The sequence below is a fragment of the Opisthocomus hoazin genome, chromosome 3 (assembly GCF_030867145.1).
Source record: "Opisthocomus hoazin isolate bOpiHoa1 chromosome 3, bOpiHoa1.hap1, whole genome shotgun sequence".
In the NCBI taxonomy this organism is placed as follows: Eukaryota; Metazoa; Chordata; class Aves; order Opisthocomiformes; family Opisthocomidae; genus Opisthocomus; species Opisthocomus hoazin.
In genome coordinates, this window is record NC_134416.1 from 79,921,520 (window position 1) to 79,945,242 (window position 23,723).

The window sequence follows — 23,723 nt, forward strand, 5'->3', positions numbered from 1 at the left end:
CCTAAAGCCTAAGTGTGTGTTGCCTTTATTAGCATTTTGGTTCACCGGAGTCTTCTCCTCTGAGAGATGTCATTGTGAAAAGAGCGAGGTTTCAGCATCGCTACCTAGTGTGCTATTTTTGTACTTCTGCTTTTCTAGACCAAATTTTTTGGAAGGTAAGACTTGTTAACCAAACCTCCAGTATGAATTGTTTTGTTTTGATCACATCTCCTGCTATTGGTGTATTTCTGACTTAGAGGTGTGATAGTACTGCAGTTTAGATAACAGGAATTTAATGTTCCCAAATGGAGTAACTCATCTATGCTTTCCTGCTTTTAACCGTGGAAGATTTGTGTTTTTCTTTAGCCTGTGTTTCAGCAGATAAGGCAAATAATTTCGTAACACCATCTACTCTCCCGTTTCATTCCTGCTTGCTGTTGTGCAGCCTGATGGAGTTGTGCATGGTGGCACCAGCTCCTGGTGTGGTCTTTGCCACACACTGAATGTGTGGGTGGTATCTCGAAAGTCCTGTGATACACCTATTAGGCCAGACCTTGCAGTGCTTATTCAGGCAGTGTTTTCATTAACTGCAGCGGGCGTCTACCCAAATCCTGGCATTTGGCTGCTTTTTAAAAGATTTTCTCTGGGGCTTGTGTTTTACTTTGTTTTGCGAACTGATGCAGGTAGATATGTTCGGCTCCCTAGGGTGGCTGTGGTTAATAGATGGAAAAGCATTTGTCGGCTGCGATGTTATTCCTTGATCAGGTAAAGCCCACCCCACGTACAGCTCCGTCCTTGCTTTCACCCTACATGAGGGCTCTCTGAAGTAGCACTGGGGTGACTTGCGTGGCCCGTGCCCTGCAGGAAATCAGGTTAGTGTGCTTATGGCTTCTTCTGGCCCTAAAAGGTGACTGTGTCATGAAACTGGTATGTAAACTGCTTTGTACTGGATCATGAGAGAAGGCCTCAGTGACTGGAAGGAGGATTAGGCTTTTATTGGAAGATAACGCACTCCTAATCAAAAGTGTGGGTGATGTATAAAAAGAGTGTATTTGAGGGTACCAGCCCTAGGCTAACAAATCATTTGGTGTTCCTGCCAGAGAATGAGCTCTCCGTAATTCAGCTACGTAGTGTCAGTGCGGGAGTCTGAGTCCCGGCCAGATGGAAGCCGCTTTGCTCTTATTTGGCAGCTGTACAATGCTTCAAAAGCAGCAGAGCGGCCAGGTCTCTGCCATGTGTTGGGACACATCTCAGCCTCATGAAGTAGTTCAGATCTGGGGAGATGTCCCTGGTAGCAAATTTTATAGCAGTGAGTTTATTTGCTTGTACATCTGCGACCAGGGAACTGCAGCATGATACTTTTTAGTAATTGATGCGTTCCGTTTGTGAAATGTTTGAAATTAGAGATGCAGTGGTAGGAACTACTTCCACTAGACTGTATCATCTCACCTTGACTTTTGTTTGTTATTCTTTAATTTCACCCTTGAGCAAGCATGGTCATGTATTTCCATCCCTGCTTACCCTTCTACAAATGCTCTCATTCAGTTTGCTTCTGGTCTTTTTTTTTTTTTTTCCTGTCATTAAAACTTTATTTTTAAAATGCATAAAGCTGTAGGGTTTCTCATCAGTAGAATCAAATGGAAGATCAAAAATATAATTAAACAACTTTCATTTCTTTGCCAAAAACAAATTATTTTTTCTTGTCTATTTTGGGTGACTTTACCGTGCCTGCAAGGGAATAATTTTCATTATGTCTGTCAGTGTGATCCTGCCTTAGAAATGGAATGATCTTTTAAAAGTAATAGGAAATTCAAATAAATGTTTGAAAAGAGAAAAGCATAAAATAATTATATACCATAATAACCAGGGAATTCAGAGTAAAAATTGTTTAAAAAAAAGAAATCTTTAAAATAGGAAAATAAAGTAACCATAGGCAACCCTATTTGTTCCCTGAGCCATATCAACATGGGAGTAATTCAGTTCATTAAGATCTTAGTGTCTGCTGAAGATTTCAGCTGTTTAGCAAGTGCAATATTTTTGTAATATTATAAATGTTAGGATATGCTGTAAAATAATACTGAAAATCAGTTACTATAAGAGTAATATATTTTAGGCTTGTAACTTACTATATGTGAGACATTTAAAGGCAGAAGTTACGTGTGTTGCACATGCTTGTGATGAATCAGTACATTTTGCCTGTGATAGACTAAGTAACCTTGAGAATGTTCTTCGATTTACTTTTTTTCTTGTTCTCTGCCCCTTCCCTCCAAATAAAGAGCAAACCAAAAGCTCAGTTTAATTGGTTATTTAAGTGTTATAGATGGCAAAGTGGAGTGGAGCTCTAGTTCAGGATGTATAGCTGTCTGGATGAACTGCTGCCTCTTTGGTAGTTATGGGCATTATCATGCTCTCCTGGTTTCTGTTCTCCATCCCTGTGGGATTTGCTTAACTTCTGTTTTCCATTTTGAGAATTCTTTAGGTGACTTTGTGTTGGTGCTAATCTGTTTATATTTTCTTCACATTTCTGTTGTGTTACATTTTTTCTGAGCTGCTATATCTACAAATGGAAAGCATTTTACTTACGAAGAGGAAACTTGGCATGCTATGAATTCTGTGACAGTGAGTTTCCAGCCTGTGATCTGGGTAGTTTTGTTGCTTTGCCATGAGCAATGAAGAGTGAAAGAGGAGTGTTCTCTGAAGGATGTCTGCTTCATGGTCTAGGTCACTGGGCAGGAGTGACTTCTACCATGTTGTCTGTGTCTTCATAGTTAGGAGTATGAGGTGTGCCTCAAGGCTGGGTTTCTAGCTTTGCTATGGAAGTTGCCAGAGAGAGAGAAAGTTCTCATGTGCTTCTTTTGCTCGTAAAGCAATGTGCAGTGATTTCCCCTCAAAAGACTGTAGGAGTGCAGTCACCTGAAAGGCGAGAACGCTTACTTGCAATGTCCTGTTTTCCACCTGAGGGACACTGCATTTGTGTGCTGTGCTTATGACTGAGCACTCTCATATTGGTTTATTCCTCCTAATTACAAGATGGGGAGCACACGAATGTCAGAGAGAAACCCTCTGCATCTGTTCCAGCATTGTGCACTGACAAGATTGCTTGACTGAGTTGGCGGTTCTGTGCTAGTTGTTCACTATATCAAAAATGAATGTTGCTCATAATTCTACTATGTTGAGGGCTGGTGGGTTTGTTTCATTTTGGTTGGTTGTTTTTTTAGTTTGTTTGGGTGTTGCTTTTTATTTTTTAAATGAATGGTAAGAGAGTTGGCATAGAAAGGACAAGATTCTACAAACTGGTGTAGTATGGAGCTCTTGCCAAAACCCAGCGATATGCATGGGGTGAAGTCTGCCCAGTACCTGTGAAGTTACCTTGTCCTTACAGGGCAGAGAGGGTTCCAGATTTTTTTGAGTGTGGTGGAAATGTGTAGGATCACCTTTTTTTTTTTTTTTTTTTTGGTGTTAGACCTTATCTGAGGAAAGCCAATCTCTGCATAGCGTTGCTATGAGGGTGGAAGTCCCAGGACCCCTTTAGTTTGAAATGCAGATCATGTTTTTTCGTCATGGGATTGCAAAGTCTAAATCGCATCCTATTGCTTGGTAGTTACACATTAATAAAATATAAGTCCAAAGGGCTTGTGTTGCCTTGTCTTGAAGTTCTTAATCTGGTAAAACTTTTCTTCATTTCTGTTGTATTTGTTCTACATTCTGTACTACAGAAATGCTGGTCTTTTTGGTCAGTTTGCTGCTTGTTTTTCCTTTTCTGTCTTGGGAAGACTGATGCTATTACTGAGGACAGTGCTGGTAAGTTATGTATGTGTTCTGCCTAGTTATTTCATGGCTATATGCATTTTTCAGCATACAGTAAAGTGAGATGAACTACTTCAAGCCTTGGTAAAACACACTATACATTGGTGCATTAGAATCAGCTGCTTATTTTTACTCTGTCTCCTTATCAAGGGCTGGATTGAAGCATTCCTGTAGCTGTGAGTGAATCATAGCTTTGAAGTGTTCCCCCTTGTAACTCCATCAGCAGACTAATAGCAGGTAGGGGAGCCTAACAGATAGGTCAATTCTGAGCACAGTGAAGGATGCCTGTGGAAAAAAAAAATTGCTGTTGAGCTAAGTTTAGTTAGAATTTAGCTCATACTGAATCATGGTACAGAACTTTTTTATAGTATATTGTGTTTATAGCGTGGAAAGTACCCGTGCTTAAAACAGGCTCTTAAATCACACACTTTGTGCATTATTTTAGTAGGGGAACAACAGGGCTTTTATGATGGGGTGCTTTTGTATTGTCATTTATAACCATCGTAGCTCTGACAGTGAAAGCTGAATTGTTGTTCTGACTCGCAGTCAATGGTATTAACAGGCTTCTCGGCACCTTCTGACTGCAGTCGCTGGAGCCCCTCAGAAAGCAGCTGCTCATGCAGAGCCAGGGCAGATTTAGAGCTGCGGGTTTCAGTCTGCCATTCATGGAGCTGCTTCCTACTGCAGAGATGGTTCAGCAAGTTGGCCGGGAATTGCAGATCTGTGCCACGTATCGCTCTGCAAATGCGGGCTTTAAAGGGATCTGCTTCCACTGAAGGAGTTTGAAATCTGTCATTTGGAAAATATTGAAAACCAGGCATTTAAAGCAGTCTCAGTGTTTCAAGAGGACGTGTAGTCGCTGTTGTGGAAAAGTTCGTATGAGGTCACCTGAACTGTTGCTAGGTTAGAGAGGCTGTAGTGAAAGAAAGGGAGGATTGTAGTATCTAAAAGGCCCTGACTGTATAATGCTGGAAAGAATACACATTGTTACGTATTTTATGGAGGTAAAGTGAATGTCACTGGTCAATGAACAGCTGATGCTTCTGATGGTATGATGCCTGATCTCCTGACACACCGCCTCGCCCCCCGAGCAGTGTTGTACAGGGTCTGTAACCGCAGAATTGGCTGTGAAGAGCACTTAGGAAGTGGCCAAATAAAAATCGCACTCCCATTTCAGAGCTATAAATTGGTATTAAGGTGTCTGACCTTGTTTGTTCCTTCAGAAAACCAGACGCAGTTTTATGTTATTGCTAGGGAACAAACATGTTTGCAGCATACTCGCAATTTACTTCCACCTCCTTCATCAGCTTCAAAACTCAGTCATTCTTCACTTTACTTCTCCCCTGAAGTTGCAAGTCTCTTCAGTTTCAGCTGGTTTCATTTTCATGTTTATTTTATTGCCATTGCTTTGTTTCCTCTGTTTGCTGTGAGATCTTGAATTTACAAGTCCAGGTAAATCATAATTAAAAAAAACCCTAGTTCTGCCAGGCTCAGGACACTTGGCTGCTGCTTTTCTTCCCACTCCCTTTAGTACTTTGTATTAGACATTGTCCCCCACATTATAGAACAAGCTTTAAAACCAAAAAGTAAAAGCTTCTTTTAAGAAACAAGTTGATGTGAATCTCTGTAGCTACTTATATTGATGCAGTTGATGTTATGGAGGGCAATAATTCCATCATTTGTAAATTGATCTGAAGTACTTAGATGTTGCACTACATGATTGTAAAGCTACGTTGGCATGATCTGGATTTATGCAAAACTCCCAAGTCATTTCACCACCTGCTTACAAATAATGACTGAAGCTAAATGTAAAGGGATCTGAGTAGAAGATGAATCCCAATTTCTTTTTTTTTTTCTTTTAAAGGCAAGTAAATAAATTAAGAGTCTGGTTCATGAACATATACAAAGTCAAAGTAGTTTGACAAACAATAAAGCCTTGAACTTTTTATCGTTACCTCCGTGGGGAGGAGCGGAGGAGCTGCAGGTTAAGTGACTGATGACTGCATGACTCATTCGGTGTATGTAGGATGAAAAGTGAATGTTCAGGGAAAATTTCCAGTGGAAGAGAAACTGCTATGTGCTAGTAAAGAAGGCACTAGCTCTCCCTGCATATTTGTAGGAAGTGCTATTTGTTACGCACACAGGAAACGAAGTACCTGCATTACTGCAAATTTTAGAGTGTCCTGTTGAGGTCTTACTGAAATGTGAATTTTCAGGCCACTGTAGTGATTTTTTGCAAGTAGAGACCTGTCATAGAAATTGTTGGTCGAGTGCAAATACTGGTTAAAAAGTGTAGAGGATTTGGATTGTTTCTGAACTATTTTTTTGTGATGTGATGTAGCTCTTACTTTTTTTTCTCTGCCAAGAGCTTACTTACATTGGTAATCCAAACTGTATGTTTAGCCTTTTTTAGTCTTTTTATCTGTGAGAATACACGTTGTCTCTGATTAAAGAAGAGTTTGCTTTGGTATTAATCCTGTTCAGTTTTTAGGTGTGTTTTGGGGGTTTTGTTTTGTTTTTTCCCCGTAAACACAGTTTTGGCCTTGGCTGATTCAAGCACTGAGCTTGGCAGGCTTTTCAGGGTTAGAGTGCTTTTTCTGTGCTTTTCTTTTCTGGACCTCAGTTTATGTTGTTCAAAGGGTGAAAATGATGTGCAGAATCATAATCTCTTCTCTTTCTACACCCAAAAACCAGGCAGATTAAAAAATGCAGGCACTAAGCCTGGGTAATAATTTCTCAGTAAATATTTTACTGCTTTTTCCATCTGTTACACTAAAACTAGGCATAAATGTAGTCAGAAGAGGTCACTGGGATATTAATCATCAGAATTAATCCTCTTGGACATGTGCTTGGGATGAAGCCAGCTATTCAGAAGTTTAGCAGCGCCCATATGTTGCTTATCCATCTGGCAACTGGTCAGTGAAGTAAACTTCGAGTTTGTAGTGGTTTTATGTCTCTGTAAACTACACTGCTGTTTGGTGGAAGTTGGTGCAGCTTTTCTGTACATCGCCTATGGCACATAGCCTGCTGCTGAAGGATGGGTCCTCTTCAGGGTGCTATCAAAAAGCTGTAGTCTCTTAGCTTTGCATGTTAAGAAGTGGCATCATTCATGGTTGACCTTTTCCTGGTGCTTCCCTATGAGGTATGATGAGCCAAATTTAATACTACTTACTCAGAGCAAAGGAAGAGACAATATTTCAAGTAGACTAATACTGTGGAACCCAAATGTAGCTGAATGAAACATCACCCTGCCTCTGCTCCTGCCGTTCTGGCTCGGAGAAAACATTCATGTACGTAAATACAGCTCTTTCTTGAGTCAGGTCTGGACTGGACCCAGTATTTCTGTTTCTCTCTTCATAGGAGCATGCTTCATACTCAACAGAATAATGATTATTTCATATCCTAATTATGGAACTGATTCATTCCCGGGGGCATGGAGAACAAACAGTAGGAGTACATGCATCATTAAAAAATTAGCGTATTTTTAGAGAGGAAGTAAAAATAAAATGTGTCTTCATTGAAAAGTTTAATGATAAAGAAGAATGGCTTGCATTAGAGGAACTTTTTAAAACAATCTGAGATTATGGCTGAAAGCTGAAAGAACATGTTCTCTTCCTAATGTGTTTATACTTTGCTTGTGAGAAATTGTGAATTTTCTTCCTGTCTTTATTTCTCAAGGAGAAGAATGAAAGCTCGTGCTCCTCCTCCACCAAATCAAGCTTCTGCAGCAAGTAGAATTCACAGTGAGCACAAGTCACCTGCAGAGACAGCTGTAATTTCTGATCAGAACCTTGTGAGCATGAAGGAGAACATGATAAACAGATCGGTGGACTTCACGGTCGTTTTACCCAGTGGGGTGGAGCAGAAGAGCACAGTACAAGGAAGGTAAGGCTTTGATTAGCTCCTGCTTTCAGGAGCCATCCATTCCCGGTGGGATACTTGCTTATACTAATGCCTCCCTTTCTGGGGTTGATGGGGTTTCTCCGCCGTGCTTCCCTCTGCATTTTAGGCAGCTGTTGTACCAGAGAGTGCTGAGAACCATGTATAAAGGACCCTCCCTGCTGGGGCAGGAAGGATTGAGCAGCTACTGTGTCACTGTTTTCCCCATGGATCACCCTCAGCACGCGCATGGATCTGTCTCTTCCAAGCAGTGCCACTGGGCTAGCCTTAGGTTGTATCGCATCCCGTCGTGAGGAGGGGGTTTGGTGCAGTGGGAGCAGGCGCTGCTGGCACGCAGAAGTCCTGATGGTGTGCCTGTCCGGAGCCATGCCGAGAGGGACACTCAGAAGATGAATGATTCATCACATTCTGAGATCCTGCCTTCACAAATACATTGTGATTGTGTAGACAGCAAGGCACCTGCTGATATTTAGGAAGTGTTTTCTATATAAAAGTGTATTTTTTTTTGCTGAGGGAAGAGAGAGAAGTTCTCCTTGTCACTGTGTACAGTCAAAGGCAAGTTGTATCGGAAAGGCAGTTTTGAGATGATTTTCTTCATCATGGGAGCTCTTCCTTCTCCTCATCCTCTCTGTGAGAACTGTTTTGAAAGAGGGAAACTTAGTACTTCAAGACAGAATTTGGAAGAGTTTAGAAAACGTAATCAGTTCCGTGCTGAAACTGTAGCAAACAATTGTGTGGACAGCAGTGGTCAAGAAACTGTAGAAAGTGATAATACCAGATTAGGAGGTTATGTAGATGCCTATTGATAAATCGGGGCCTGTGCTTATTTTACATTCAGGGTTTGCAGTAGTTAGTCTGCATTCCTGTAAAACTACTCTTCTTGTCCTGGTACATTAGTCTATTTTGACTGTCTATTAGCGTGTTTTGGTGGCTGAGGAGGGTGTGTACAGCAGCGCATAGTGTCTGGTACTTCATTCTTCACCCTGCTTTTCTTGTAGAAATTAGTGTTCGCTTAGCCACTCTGAGGAGAGGAGTGCAACTTGTGTGGGTCAGCCCCAAAGCCGGAATGATGTTAAAGAATTTAAAGGAAAGCAGTGTCTACGAGAGCTCTCAAGTTATATGTTTAGTTATCAAGTTTTTATGGGGAGATTTGGACTTAAAGAGCAGAACAGGTCTGGAAAGTAGAACAGGGCATGAAACTCAGTGGCCATTAGATCCCAAAGAAAGATGGTGTTCCACTGGCAAATGCGAGCCACCTGGCAGCTAACAAGAGGCTAATCTTCATGCAGCATTTTGTGTAGGGAGATACAGAATTGCCATGTGGTTAGAAAAGATTTTCTTTTCTCTCAAAAAAACCCAAATGCAAAATAAACACTCCAAGAGCACTACAAGAGTAGTGTTTTAATGTGACCTTTTGAGGAACATACAAGCTACAGGAGAGGGGAACAAATGGAAAATCTTTGTACAATCAACATTCTGTCTCTTCACAGGTGTTTATTATGACTACCATTGCTATCACATACATTGAAACTGAGTATTATTATTATTAGGGTCTTTAATTTGTGGACTGAAACCTGGAAGAAATGTTGAAAACGTTTCTGTGGGGTTATTTGTATTGTCCACGTTGAGCACTCTAAGCAACCAAAATCACAGAATCACACGGAATTATTTAGGTTGGAAAAGACCTTTAAGATCATCGTGTCCAACCCATACAGCCTCCCAGCGGGGACGAAGCCGAGCGCCAAGCCGGGCAAGTTCTGCCTCTGCGTGAAAGTCTCTTTCTTCTCTGTGCACACCCCAGGCAATCCTTGCTCTGAGCCTCTGGGCACAGGAGGGAGCAAACCAGGGCAAAGCACCTGACTTCAACCACTGAAAATGCCCCCGGCCCCTCTGAAACCATGTGTTGGTGTGTGAGTGTGTGCAGTAATCACACCTAAAGTAGCATCTTCTGCTACGTGGCTGTTAGTGTCACAGCAAGGATTCCTGGTTATAGACTCTGTACACATCATGCTAGTATTTGTCACTCTGAGCCATATAGCCACCACTTTCCCAGCTTTACACACAAATAATGGAGGTCTTCAGTAGTGCGGAGCACTGTTTCGTGGACTTGCCATAGTGTTGGTGCAGTGCCTGCAGTCTGTGTGGTCAGGGTTATGCACGCACCTTCATTCTCTTCGCTGTTCTGTGGAGGTCCCCACTTCTCTCCATGGGCTGCGTGAAAGGTCTAGGCCCCTGATTTAGATGGCAATTAAATTCCTGCTTGTGCTAATCTGTTAATGTGAATATCACCAGTGCCTAACACATAAGTAGTAGGTGTTCTCCCTTCTTGAGTACTTGGAGTGGAGAGTTACTGACAAATGTCAGGCACTGATAGCTAGCTGTGGCAGCTAAAAGATTATGGAAACTGAGGAGGGGAGTAAATCATCCTAACAAGTTGTGAAAGAAGAAAGGAGTACCCTGTATTACAGTGGTACAAGTCTGTGAACAGACCTTGTGTGTGCTGGTGTTCTTTCTGACTACTAGAAGATGAAATTTTCTGGGAGGTGGAATTAAAAAAAAAAAAAAAAAGTCAAGAGCTTCTGAAATTTTTAGGGGCTGGACTGTCTTAAGTCTCCAGGTTTGGGTGAAAGCCCAGGCTTTTTCATCTTTTTGCATTGTTTTGGCATTGTGAACTAGACAGCTACAAAATACAGTGATACTTAGAGGCAAACGTTTAATGATGAAGATGCTGGATTAAAAAAAAAAAAACAGTGGTTTTGTTTAGTTTGAAGCAAGTATGGGAGCCGATCCAGGTAAGAAGTTCTTTTCTCTGTTCACTGTTTTTATCTATGGTGATATCATGGAAGGATATTTCAGACAAATTCTGCTCTTGTTTGTACTGCCATAAATCTTCAGCATTTTCACTGCCAACATTAAAACTGCATTCTGCAAAATCTGCCTTTGGGTACCCTGGGGAAATAGTTTTTCTGTTGCAGAAGAATTTGCAAAACCTTGCCCTGGGCATCATCATAATGAAAAGTCTTTCTGTAATTTCAGGAAAGGAGTTCACAGAGCAATGAAGTACACTGGAGGAAGTTTGAAAATATAACTACTGTAGCAAATTAGTATCACTTAAGGTTATTATAAATGAACCAAGTTAGATGTCAAAATCTTCAATTTGTTCATGGTAAGCAAAGCAGCATGTTGCTTCTCTATATGTAGAAAGTTCCTACAAATATCAGCAAGACAGCAGAAAATTCTAGTTAAATTTTCTTGAAAGATAGCTCAACAAAAAAAAGTGTGAGCTATTTAAAGGTATTTTATTGGAATCTGGAATTTTTAAGTAGATTTATTTATGAAAGTTAACTCAAACTGGCAGTCTTCCTTTAAGAGTTTATTGCCATCTTGTAACACAGTTTATTCCAGATTTTGAAAAAAAAGTAGTGCAGAATTTAGGACCAAGTGGAGTCCTTAAGGAGTGTGTGCAGCAATAGAATAGTAGTAAAAAAACAGTTTTCTTTTTTGAAATCGTTGGTCCTTGTGAACTATACTGTAAAACATGTAAAAGTATTCATGAAAAACCGTTAGGCTTCTCCCCCCTGAAAAGGATTATAAAATACGCCCACATCTAATCTGTATTTGTACTGTTATGTGAGCACTAACTGATGTGCTGAAAAGGTAGGCAGAGCGTTGGCCACTTACACATTTTATCCATATAGTTCTGTGGCAGATCCACACAAACTGTTATCAGGTCTGACAGAGGCAATGGCTAGATATTTAGAAAGAAGTGGAAAATCTCACGAGTTACCACAAACCTTCTCTGTTTGATTCTCACAGGTAACGCTTTCAGTGGGTAACCTATAAATAAAGGGATCGTGCGTCTGTCTCCATTCACACTGCGTGATGCTGAGGAGGACTTCCTGATTAACACAGATACAGACGTTTAGTGTCAGCAGCTTGAGAAGTCAGTAGTATGTGACATACATTGCAGAAAAACAGGGATGTTTCAGCTAAATGACATTTGGTTTGGAGTTGTCAGCACGTGGATGACTGATATGCAGAAGAGTACACTGGACAGTTGTTGCTCCTGGTGTTGTCTTAGAGGGTTACACAAATTCTCTTGTACATCTGATGCACAGACAGCAGGATACTAGAGCAAATAATAAACTAGCTGAATCTGTAGTCCCGTTCTGCAAATACTGAAGGACAGAGCTCAGTGCAGAGTTACATTATATAGAGCAGAAAGCTAATGTCACCACAGAAAGAATATTCTCACATAATTCTCAGTGAAAGACACTCAAGTGATGCTAATTGTGGGCTTATAGATCATCATACAGAACGATGTCTCGGAAAAGTCTGAAAGTGTGAGGTCAGCCCGGGTTGGTAAAACACAGAATCACAGAATGGTAGGGGTTGGAAGGGAGCTCTGTGGGTCATCTAGTCCAACCCTCCTGCCGAACACGAAAGAGGTGTTGTTAGAAGATGATGAACAGGGCACATACAGAAAAAGGTTAAAAGTGAGCTTTACTAAATAGAGTTCAGGACAAAACTACAGTACTTCAATGCATCCTTAAAAAAAAAAATCTTACTAGAACAATTTACAGAACAATTTATGTTGGAAGGTACCACTGGAACTCACTTGCTGTAACTCCCTGCTCGGTGCAGGTCTCGCGGGAGCAGGTTGCTCCGGGCTGTCTCCAGTTTGACTGTCTCCAGGGAGGAGGTTTCTGAATCCCTCTCTCTGTACCTCTGTTCCAGGGCTTGACCATCCTTGTGGTGAAAAAATGTTTCCTTGTACCTAAATGGAGTTTCCTATGTTGGCACTTGTCTCTTGCCTCTTGTGCTCTTGCTTTCAGTGCCGAGAAGAGTCTGGCTCTGTAACCCTACCGGTTGGTACTTACAGACAACAACAAGATCTCCTTTCACCCTTCTCGTCTTAAGGCTCAATAAACTCCATCCTCTGCTACTTCTTGGGTGTCATCTTGATGTTCTTTTTGTGGACTTGCTCAGTTATAGCAAAAAAGAGCCAAATATCTATGAGTGAAATAAGAAATAGAAAGCATTTATGAGTATCTGTTTATCATGCTTTCTGTACTTCTGTTGATGCAGCTTGCTGTTTAGTGTATACATTTCTGGTTTTGTAGAAAAACTTCTGGGCTTTTCGTGAAGTACCTGCTGTGCTTTGGAGCAGGTGAAAAGAATAATGACTAACTCTATTTTCTGTTTTTAAATGCAGATAGTGAAAGCGTCAGAGGCTTCAGGTCATCCCCTTTACACTACTGTGTTTCTTTTCCCATCAGTTGCCGCTTTAGATTCCCAGTGTGTGCTTGGCATTGACCTAAATAAAGAAGATTCTTTCATCCAGTTTGAGATATTTTTTTTTTATGGGCATTTGTACCATGAAAGTAGAAAGTGATAGGAAAGTCAGTGTCATTATTTGATAGAGTACAACTTTATCCTACAAATCTATTTCCTAGATATACAAGGCTGTATTTTAAAATGGATTTCTCTGTGTGATCCAAGGAGATTAGGCCAAGCCATGCCCTAGACAACTCAGTTATTTGCTGCCTCTTAGGCTATAGACGTCTTTGCTGCATTTTACTGGTGAAAAACAGGACACAAGTGGTCTGACATGCTCAAATTTGATCAGGACTTCAGCCCGATAATTATTGCTGACGAAATTATTCTTTACTGTCCAGAATTGGTGCTGAATGTCGAACAGCTTAGTAATAGAATATCAGGACAGAGCTGAAGTATTCTCCTTCGCTAAGAATAGTTGTATGGACTGTCTTGTCTGAATCTTAAATTGGGTTTATCCTCCAGTTTTATTTCTGTGCTGTAGTGTTTGCTTATCAGTCATTAATGTTTACTGTCTGTCACATAGTGTTTGGTCTCTCTACACAAAATTTCGGTAACATCTTACTAAAATAAGAAAGTAATGTGTTCCTTAGCTGAGTAGTTGGAAAGGCAGGAGACATTTAACTTCTTCATTTCAGCTTTAGACTTAATCTTTTGTGGTCAGACCTGCCCGAATTTCAAACTAGAGTATGCTTTATACCAGGTCTCAAAAGCAGCTGAAAACAAAGTGCAGATATGTCTGGAATGAGGCAGAATCAAAGAAAGAACTGACTCTTTGCATTTTCCAAGAGCCAAATTCAGCCGAAGGTTAGAAAGAAAAGTTCATCTAAGTTAATAGATGGCTCAGTACCATTGTATTGCTGTGTTTAGTGGCTCTTTTCTGTATGTGGCATATACATGGGGTTACATGAAATAAAACTCCCAAGCTGAACTGTATTACAGTTTCGAAGGAAAAATTTTCAAGTTGGTGAAATTGGAATCTGGTATGAGAGAAACTCCATTGCAAGGACTTCCCAGCTCTCTTACTTCTCTGGAAACATGAATTTTAAGTTTTGTAGAATTCCTGGGTTTGGGTTTTTTTTTTTTTTTGCTTCTTTTGAAGTTTTGTGGAAATTATTTTCCCAAATTTACCTTTTGGGAAGAGCATACTATTCACTTCGAAGTAGTTTCAAACGCTTCAGAGATATTGCTCAGTTTGTACTCCTGAGCGGTACAGGTGAAGCCTGGGGATGCTTTTCATGGAATAGTTGTGTATTCTGAGCAGCATGGCTCAAGATGGGATGTTGCAGACTTCCTATTTAACACACACCTGCTCTGTAATCAACAGGAAGACGAAACCTCAAATTTGGCTGGATTTTTAAATTGTTCATTGTCTGGATAAATTTGTTGAACTAGCATGATTGTCTTTAACCTGTTTTCTTGGATGGCTGATGTGGGTTCTAATCTTGTTGCAGTTAAGGTGCTGTTGCTGCAGAACATATTTCATAATTTCACAGCATGGAATCATAAACTGTTCTTTTGCTGAACTATATTTTTTAAAAAAATCCTTTTTAAAGTGCTGTTCTGTTTTTGAAGTGTTTTTAATGGAACAGTTTACATGAGGTAAGATAACTGTCCAAATTTGAATGAATTATCACAATATTACAGAAATCTGTTAGCATTCCACTTTAAATAGAAATGTCTAGCACATAGAACACCGTGTACTGCGGTTCTGCCGGGTTATTTGCTTTTCTCTAAAACAATAGTAATAAAGCTGAGGGGGGGGAAAAACACATGCAAATTTTACTTCAAAAGAAATATGTCTGTAAACAGACAAGCTGAGATCTGTATCAGGCAGACTGACACTTTTTTACATGCTCACTTCTGCACAGCAAAATGAATATGCATGTAAATGTCAGAGCAGGTGGGGTTCTGCTATAGTTCGGACTGAGTAGGTGTAAAGGTTTCTGCTGGTTTGTGGTGCATTACATGTGAATTGAACATGGTTGTGAAATACAGACGTTTGCAGCTTCGGGACAGTGGCAGAATAAGTCATCGTGAAATGACCTGATACAGTTTCGATTTAGATACTACGTGTTTTCATTTAGATGCTCTCGATGTTAGCAGTTACCACAGTGCTCGATTTTTCTGAAGTCTTGTGTACATATTAATGACAGCTATTTTCCTTGTTTGATCTTAGTCATCATCGTCTCACTGTGTTCTTCTCTTTTCAGTGCGATCACCAATGTCAGGTTTTCCATGCTTGCCACTTTTTCAGCTCACACTGCCTAACTTAGTTAAACCTGAAGTAGGTTACTGTGGAGAAGGTCCTTTGTCTTGCATGGGAGGAGCTGTCACCTACGTATGTTTTAGTCTTTTACCTGTTAAGAAAGGATTCTTGTTTTCCAGTGTCATTATCTTTGCCATTAGCTCTCCAGGGTTCTTCACCAACTTCTTGACCAGTTGTTGGCCAACAGCGTACACATAGAAAAAAAAGGGGCAGCCACCCACAGAGTTGTTTCGCAGATACCAACAGCTTGCAGTTGAAAGGCAGTTCTTGAGCTACAGATGCAGCATTGGTAGCTAATAACCCCTGAAGGATTTTATTTCCTCTGAATTTGCTGCATTTTGAATCTGTAAACAGTTTTTCCAGTTTACACATTAGAAGAGATAACAATTCCTTTGGCAAATGGACTGTCTACGCGCTTATTTTCACTTCTCCTGAAGAAAAATATCCTATGTATATGACAGGCTTCAGGTAGGGCTGGTAAATTTTTTCAACTTACGTTGTTTTTTTGATGACAGATTCTGATTTATTAAACCAAAATTTTTCAGAAACAGAACCAGTTTTAATAAACCTGCTTTCTCTGGTCCTGGATGGAATTTTAGGGAGTGATGTTGAAGAAAGAACCCTTTGGTACCTTGGTAGATGAGAATTTCTGGGATGTGGAGGAACATAGTTTGTATCTGCTGTGTCAGGCAGCGTCAAGCTCCAGTGAACGTTGAGTTATTGACACAAAACGGAGTACCTTGGTGCAGAGGCATGGAATGAGAGAGGGGTAGTGCCTGACTCTTTTAACCTCATGGTTTAAGAATCACATCTGCATTATGAGTTCTTGATAATGCAGATACTTGAAACCAGATGTTTTTATACAGGGTTAATATCCCCACAGAAATTAACATGGAAGGGATCTCTTGTACTTGGAAATATTGTTGGTGTCAAATGGATTTGGGGGGACGAGAGGGGAAAACTCAAAGTTGTAAGCTGGAAAAAAAAATCCTGGCTACCTTTTGTTCCAGATTTAAGTGCTCTAATTTGTCTGCTCTTGGCCTGTGTTTGTTAGTGCTGTTATTGGCACTGTTGTCTGCTTCATGGTCACTAGTTAATTGCCAGCTCATAAATACACACTGAAGTGCGAATATATTGAATTCCTAACATTTTATCTGATCTGTTTAGCCTTTCAAAGCATTAGCACTGTTCCCTCCCAAAGATGGTTAACTAGCCACACATCCACAGCTTGTATGGTCTTTTTTTCTCCGATATTAAAACAGAGGTAGATTTTTTTAGCAACTGTTTTTTCTCATGCTAACACTGAATGCCTTCTTCCTTGCAGTAAAGCTGTGATGGATCTGTTGGTTGATTTATGCAGCCAATATCGCTTAAATCCATCCCAACATAGTCTTGAACTGAAGTCTTCGGGAACTCAACAACCTCTGAGTTACAAGCCGAACACTTTGATAGGAGCCCTGGATGTACAGAGGGTACTTCTGAAAGAGAAGGTTCCTGAAGAGAAGACAAAGCGACCTCTGCCAAGGGTCCCTGAGGTCAGTGGTCTGTAGGGCTAAAATGGTGCCATGAAACATCGTTTTGTTCCGACCATTTCAAGCAGTTCTTCCAATCTTTGCATCCTCAAACCAGATGCGAGAGGCTTGAGACTGACCGTGACCTGCTTTACTAGTTTAACTACTAGCAGGTGCCAGTCTGGACTCTAGCATTTAGACAAAGTGTAATGTTGCGTATGGTTGGATAGATGGGTATCTGTTCTCATAAAAACCTTTGATTGAAGACTGTGGTGACTGAAATTTGCAGTAGTGGTTGAAATGAGGGGTGTGGGGTTGTGTGGAGGTAGGTAGGGTTTTGGTGGTATTTTGTTCCTGTCATCTTTATTGAAGATACAGGGGAGGACGAATCGTTAATAAATGTATTCCACAGTATTGTGAAGATTGAGAAGTAGCCATTTTCCAAATAGGTTTGCTGAAATTTTTATTATTCTGAATCGGTATAGCTAATTACACTGTCACACATTTCAGAGTGTTACTGGTAAATATTCACAGATTATGACTGCCTCTGATACCTTTTTCCTTATTTGCCTGTTCTTGTGAATGTCTCCTTACTGACAGGGTAGTTCTGAGATAGTTTTTTTTTTTTCATTTAATTTTTTTAAATAGTATTTTTTGCAGTAGTACACATGTGGGGTAAGTTCGCCTAGGGGGAGTCAAGAACAATGTAGATGTCCCCAATGCCTTTCTCATTGTAAGAGTGCCTAGCCCTCATGGAGGAAGGGCTGAGAGTTTCTGTTTGCCTCTGCAGAAATCTGTGAGGCTAGTGGTGAACTATCTGAAGACGCAGAAGACCGTGGTTCGAGTTAGTCCGGAGGTGCCTCTCCGCAACATCATCCCAGCTATTTGTGAGAAGTGTGAAGTCAGTCAAGAGCACGTTGTCCTTCTGCGAGACAGCATCACTGGGGAGGAGCTGGAGCTTACCAAGTCCTTGGAGGAGCTGGGGATAAAGGAGCTGTACGCCTGGGACAGAAAGAGAGGTGAGCTGAGACTGAAGGCAGTCACTGCGGGGTTAGATGCTGTGCCAACACTATTCTGGTTTGTTCAGCGAGCTGCGGCCAGCGCGACAGCCAGGACAGCAGCGTGCCCGGCTGTCCCTGGCTGCTCTCGGCCCCGGGCCAGGCTGGGCTGGCCCCTGGCAGGGCTGGGCAGGAGGAGGAGCTTTGCTATCTCCTGGAGCTGCCATCCGTACAGGTGTGTGCGACACAGGGCCTCGTCCGGGCAGAGCCTGTCGTCTGCCCATGCCGTGGGTTGGAGAGGGAGGAAGAGGAGGCGTGCCATAGTCATGGCAGCTGTGAAGGCTGAGAGGCAGAGGCGACAGAGCAGGGCTTGTGAGAAACAGGCTGTGGATAAGGTCAGAGGCGGCTCCTCCAAAGGGCAGAGTTATTGACGGTCTAGTGAAGAGGAGCTAAGAGGTATTTGTACTTAAAATTTTGTTCTCTTGTTTATTCACCCTCACTTTCTGTTCTCGTAGATGATATTGTAGCAGCAGCTTCCTGGCCTTGAGTTCTATCAGCCTGATTGTGTATTCAAATAGCATAATTATGCAATGTGCTTTAAAAGATATCTGTTTTAAAAGCACACATTGACAAGCGCTGCTTCCTTTGAGGTCAAAAAGGGATATTCATTAAAATTGTCTCCTGCAGCTTGTCTCAGCTGGTATCACTTCCAGCACGGTAAATGTCCTTATTTATTGTTTAGGTAAAGTCAGTCTTGTAGGTGCTGAGCAGCAGGCTTATTTTTTATTTATACAGTTATTTATTTATGTTGACGTTCTGTCTCTTCTTTCAAACTCCTTTGGTAAGTGACAGTTCTACCTCTGTGTGAGTCAAATTTCAGTGAGTTTAGACTTGTAAGTAAACTATATGTCTGCTTTTGCTTTGAGTTGTTAGGATGCTCAGAAAAAGTGTCTGACAACATGTCATAACTCAATTGCATGTTTGTTTGGTTTTTTAAGATATATTTACTGTAGTTAAGCTAACCATTTTGGAGCAAAATGTTGAACGTGCAGAGCATTCAGCAGGATTCATTCAGCATACTTGAGGGGTGACTTACAAAATAATTAGCCTAAGCCTTCCTTAAACTTTTTTTTTAAAAGGAAAGTGGTGGTGTATATACTGGTGCAGTTTTGGTCCTCGAATCCAGCTGTAGCCTGCACAGTTGAAACCAAGACTTTACTTCAGGGCTGGAATTACAGCAGCAAATGATGTAACGGTTCATAGTGTGCTGCTCTCTACATCAGATTTTATTTTTTATTTTATTCTTTTTTAACCTTTCAGTCTACCTTTCGTTGATAAAATCTCCCTGATACTGAGTGCATTTCAGCTTTTCCTGCCTGCCTTTTACTCTGCACCATGGTGTCTGATGATAAAACCAGTAAATGCATAGAATTTACAATAAGTTTGCTCTGTTCCAGCAAATTTCCTGCCTCACGTGTTCTCATCTGTAATCTCCAAGAGGAATAATCCCATTGGTTTCAGTTGCAGTTGGTCTGGGAATTGTGCATTGAGTCTGTTTAGTTATCAGAACAGACAGGTTTTTAAAACACATTCCTGCTAAGGAGTGAGGCACTAGAGGTGCTGTAAGCATAGGCCGTGCTAGTAAGAGCAGGTTCCAGAAATATTTTGTGCTTGTCTTTCTCTCCTTCCCTGAAACAGAAATACCAAGTGCCGAAGGAGGATTTAAAGACAAGCTCTGCTGCCACCTGCCTACCTAATGCGATGTAGCAGTTGAAGCAGCTTCATCAGTGAATCGGAAATGAATACAAATGGCAGCTCTAGGTGTCTGTTGTTGGTCAACATTTTTTTTCTTCAATGCTTAGGAAAACAAATACTAGGAATAATTAACGAATGTTGTGGTTTACAAGGCAATATTAGAACTTTAATATGTCTTCTCTTGTCCTTTCACTGCCTGCCTTTTCCAGTTCCTCCATCAAAAACTCAGTCTGAACCTTCTCTGAACTGCAGAGGTACTGTACAATGCTGCTGAGGGAAAAATGTCTTTCCCTTCACACTATGTTTCATGTGGGTTTGGTAGATGGGGCTTGAAGATTGTCACATAAAATGCTGTTGAGAAGATAGCTATTTTCAATCTGTGTTGTCTTTTGCAAAGTGTTGTTTACATGTCTGTGCTTTTGATCAGAGCAAATACATTTCTGTCCATACTGCTTCTTCAGTGATTGCCATTAAAATACCAGCAATTAACAAATCCTGTCATTTAACTGTTGTGTGGTATGGTATGTTTCTATACAAATTCCAAGCGTTTTCAGGTTACCTAAACCATGATTAGTTGAATTTCAGAAATACTACCATTCCAGAGGTCTCTTGGGTTCAAAATTTATTTGGTAACAAAGAATATTTTGAGATCTCTCAGATTTCAGTTTACAAGCAGCGAAGCATTTTAATATCAGAGCTATGTATACACACTGGATAACTCTGAATAGATGCTGACTTCTAATTGCTATGGTAGGTGGGGTTTGGCTAGGTTACATTGGTGCTTCTGCTTCTAGTTAACCAGAAAATGTGTATATTTAGTGTATTCTTTGCCCTAAGTCTGTTGTAACACATTGCTTAGAGTAATTATTCTCAAGAAAGGTATTGTTGATCTGTAACTGGTGTTACTTCTTTGCATTGCTAGTAAAGACAGCACAATCGAAATAAAATTGTGGCCGACTTCTTTAAATTTCCAGGACAGAGGGAAGTCCACCTCCAGTAGGTGACAGCCATCAAGCAAGGCTTAGCTCATGGTGTGTTGCCTCTTGGATTCACTAATGCCAGTACTTTTTCCCCCTAATCCTCCATCTTTACTTGCTGTGGCTTCCACTTATGCAGAATGTACTGCTAGAGAGAATATCTACTGTATTTATTTAAGAAAAATGATAACAGATTTATATAGATTCCTTGTTATTTTGAGATGATATGCTGTGTTTAGAATACCAATTTATTTGGATTATACAATGTTTAATGCTAATGTTGATGATCAGCAGTTACTGACATAGCCCATAGTGGAAGACTATGTGAGTAAGGGATTCAAAATTGACATCTAGTTGCAGCCCAACCCTGAGCAGAAAAACAACAGTTTCTGGTGAATGAGGATAGGCAGCGCTTAGTATTTGAGAAAGGTATTAATTTATTATTGTTTTGGTTTTGGTTTTTTATTTTTTTGCAGTGAGGTTGTAGGCTTTCTTAAGGATAGTTTCTACCTGTTTTCCTCTGGGTTCATGATCTTTACTCTTTTACTGTGCTTTGAACTAGTAGATGTATTTAACACCTGCTAACACCTGGCATTGTTGAGAAGCAAAGCGATTTGTGTGAAAATGAATCGTGTGCTTCGTGTGAAGTGCAAATCAGTTTACAGGAGTTCTGGGATGAGGGGTTTTTTTTGTGAAGTAAACCTTTATTTTGTGTCAACAAACAAGTCATTTTGCATTTGCTTTGTAATTGTTATTAAACAAATGAAGTAAATATTTACAAGAGAAAGCAGTTTTTCTCTGTACATTAAACTTTGTGTGCTAGTGGGGTACTCTGATGTTCTGGGAACCAGGGAGAAAGCTTCATAGCATTATGCAGTGTCCATTAAAAGAAGTGTGAGAGATTTACAGCCTGTATATGGCGTGTCAAACCAATGGCTGTTCCCTGTGATTCATGGCCTTACCATGTCGCTCATCGAGCTCTGGTGGTGTGGGGTAAACTGAAGGGAGACTAAATGGTCTGAGAATTCATACAGTTCTTTACCTGGTTGAAGGAGGACATGCATGTTTGAGCTCTTACAGCCTGAAATGCATATGAACTTGCCTCTCTCTTCACCTGAAACAAAAGCACCAACATGAGAAAAGATGGCCACGACCAGTTGGTTACAGTTCTAAGGAGAGCCATTTTTCCAGGGGGAAGGTCTCTTTCCTCTTCATGGAGATTGATCCAAATCCACATGGAGAGTCTTCCCATTAACTTCAGTGGGTTGTCAGGCTTGTGGATTGTTAAAGATATTTGTCGTCATCTTTCTGAAAAATCTTTTTTTTTTAGGTACTAGAGTACTCCACAAGTTTTAAGTGAGACCTCTAACAAGCAATTCTAAAGACTAAGCAACTTGCTTGTGTTTTGCTTTTTAAGAAGGATTACTAAATTGTGAACGAAAACTTACTGAAGGTTATTAAATTGTTTAATTTGCCTCCATTAGATTTTTGGAACAAACTCTTAACAAATAGAAGCTTGATGAAAAAGAAAGTGCAGGATCTGGCAGTTACTTAAATAGTTCAGTTTGTGACATCGCCAGCTCAAAAAAGTACAACATTAATCCAGGATGTCTTAAAATAATTATTTGGTGAATCTTTATTTCTGAAGCGTAAAAAATATTGTGTTATGACTGTTTCAGAACCAAGTCGAAAGGCTTCAGTAAGCAATGATGCAATAGAAAAAGAAAAGACAAGACTTCTGGGACTATTTAAAGCTGACAGAAGAAGCAGCGAGGTAAGTGTTCAGCAGTGTACTACCTCATTAAAGAGAATTGTTTTCTTTCCAGATGTATTTTGTCTGTGGGTGATGGTGTTTGTTTGGGATGGGTTTTTTGGAGGGATTGTTTTGCTTGTTGTTTTTTTTTTCCCTTCCAAGGAGTAATCTGTTAGCAGATGAATAAACTGTGTTTAATCAATGCAGCCTGATGGAGATACCAGCTGCTTATTGAAGGAGTCAGGCACGCTGACCAGTTAATTTTTTTTTTTTTTAAATGCTGTGAGTTCAGTAGGTATTAACAGAGGGCAGTAGTTTCAAGCAACGTATGTCCACTTATTAGTAGCTCAGATTACAAAATGCATTTGTGAAAGAACTGATGTAATACAGAGTACATTAGGATACTAAGTAGAGTGTCCTACTGACTTTTCCGTGCGCAGGTGATAATCTGTTTTAAAGCATTTATATCTTTAGGAAGTTCTGTACAGTCATGCTATCACCATCTCCAGGTCTGTAAAACCAGCATCTGTTGCGATGCCTTTATGTAAAATTTGTCATTCGTCCCAGAAATTAAATACAGAAAAACTTTCTGTCTCAAGAATGTATAAAAATACTGGGCTTTTATCTTCATACTTTTTTCATCCTTTGCTACAAAGATCAATGTCCACTGATTTTGATTATAAAGTATTGAATACTCTGGGATGTCAGAGTAAAAAGAGAATTTTCTTTTGTCTGGTTTAAGAAGGCCTCCAGGGCTTTCGCAGTGAAATCGTAAAATGTGTGGATTAACTGGTACTGAGAACCGTACGCTTGTTAATGGACTGGTGTTTTACTTACCCTTCCAGTCTTCTCAATCATGTTTTTAAAACTGTGAAAGCTTTCCGGAAGCTTTACTAGGTCTCTGCCTTTTTGATTATGACCAAATTCGGGGTGCTTTTGCTGGGCAATAGCTTCTTTTATGGACACTGGGAATTACTGTGTTGAAAAATAGCGTCTGTCATGGATGCTGAGCTATTCTTAACATCTTACAAAGGACACATGGAACCTGCATTTTATGAGATAGGAAGTCAGCCACTTTCGGAGTGTGTATCCTCCGTAAGAAAATACTTCCCATTTAGAAGGGAACAAAAGCATAACTAGAACAATAATGCTGTGTCTGCCTGGAAGAATCAAGTAAACACAGGGCCTCAGCTTGAGCCTCTGCGGAGCACACTGCGAGGCTGTAGTTCCTCTAGAAGAACCAAATATATTACGGCACACGGTTTCTGTATTATTATTTGTCTTCTGATGCTATTTTCCTGAACTTCACTGTGAAGTGTGTGCTCTTGGAGTTCTAACTCCTGAAGCATCTCAGATTTGATTTGTAAAATATTTACACATGCAACCTTGGAAAAAGTTGCTATGAAGCATCCCAATTCTGCGGTTACTGCAGAGGGT

At 40.4% G+C, this 23,723-nt stretch overlaps 1 protein-coding gene across 8 annotated transcripts in view; it reads left to right on the plus strand.

Moving 5' to 3' along the window:
* The window catches only part of COBL (cordon-bleu WH2 repeat protein), a 161,366-nt gene that overhangs the window by 34,549 nt on the left and 103,094 nt on the right, over positions 1-23,723 (plus strand). For 6 of the 8 annotated variants that reach the window (XM_075416744.1, XM_075416745.1, XM_075416749.1 and 3 more), the window contains exons 2-6: positions 7,465-7,671; positions 16,617-16,827; positions 17,594-17,822; positions 19,766-19,810; positions 22,213-22,307. In XM_075416744.1, the coding sequence (XP_075272859.1) occupies positions 7,465-7,671; positions 16,617-16,827; positions 17,594-17,822; positions 19,766-19,810; positions 22,213-22,307 (787 nt within the window). The remainder of the gene's footprint in view (positions 1-7,464; positions 7,672-16,616; positions 16,828-17,593; positions 17,823-19,765; positions 19,811-22,212; positions 22,308-23,723) is intronic. The other 2 variants (XM_075416746.1, XM_075416751.1) reach the window with 1 other exon arrangement.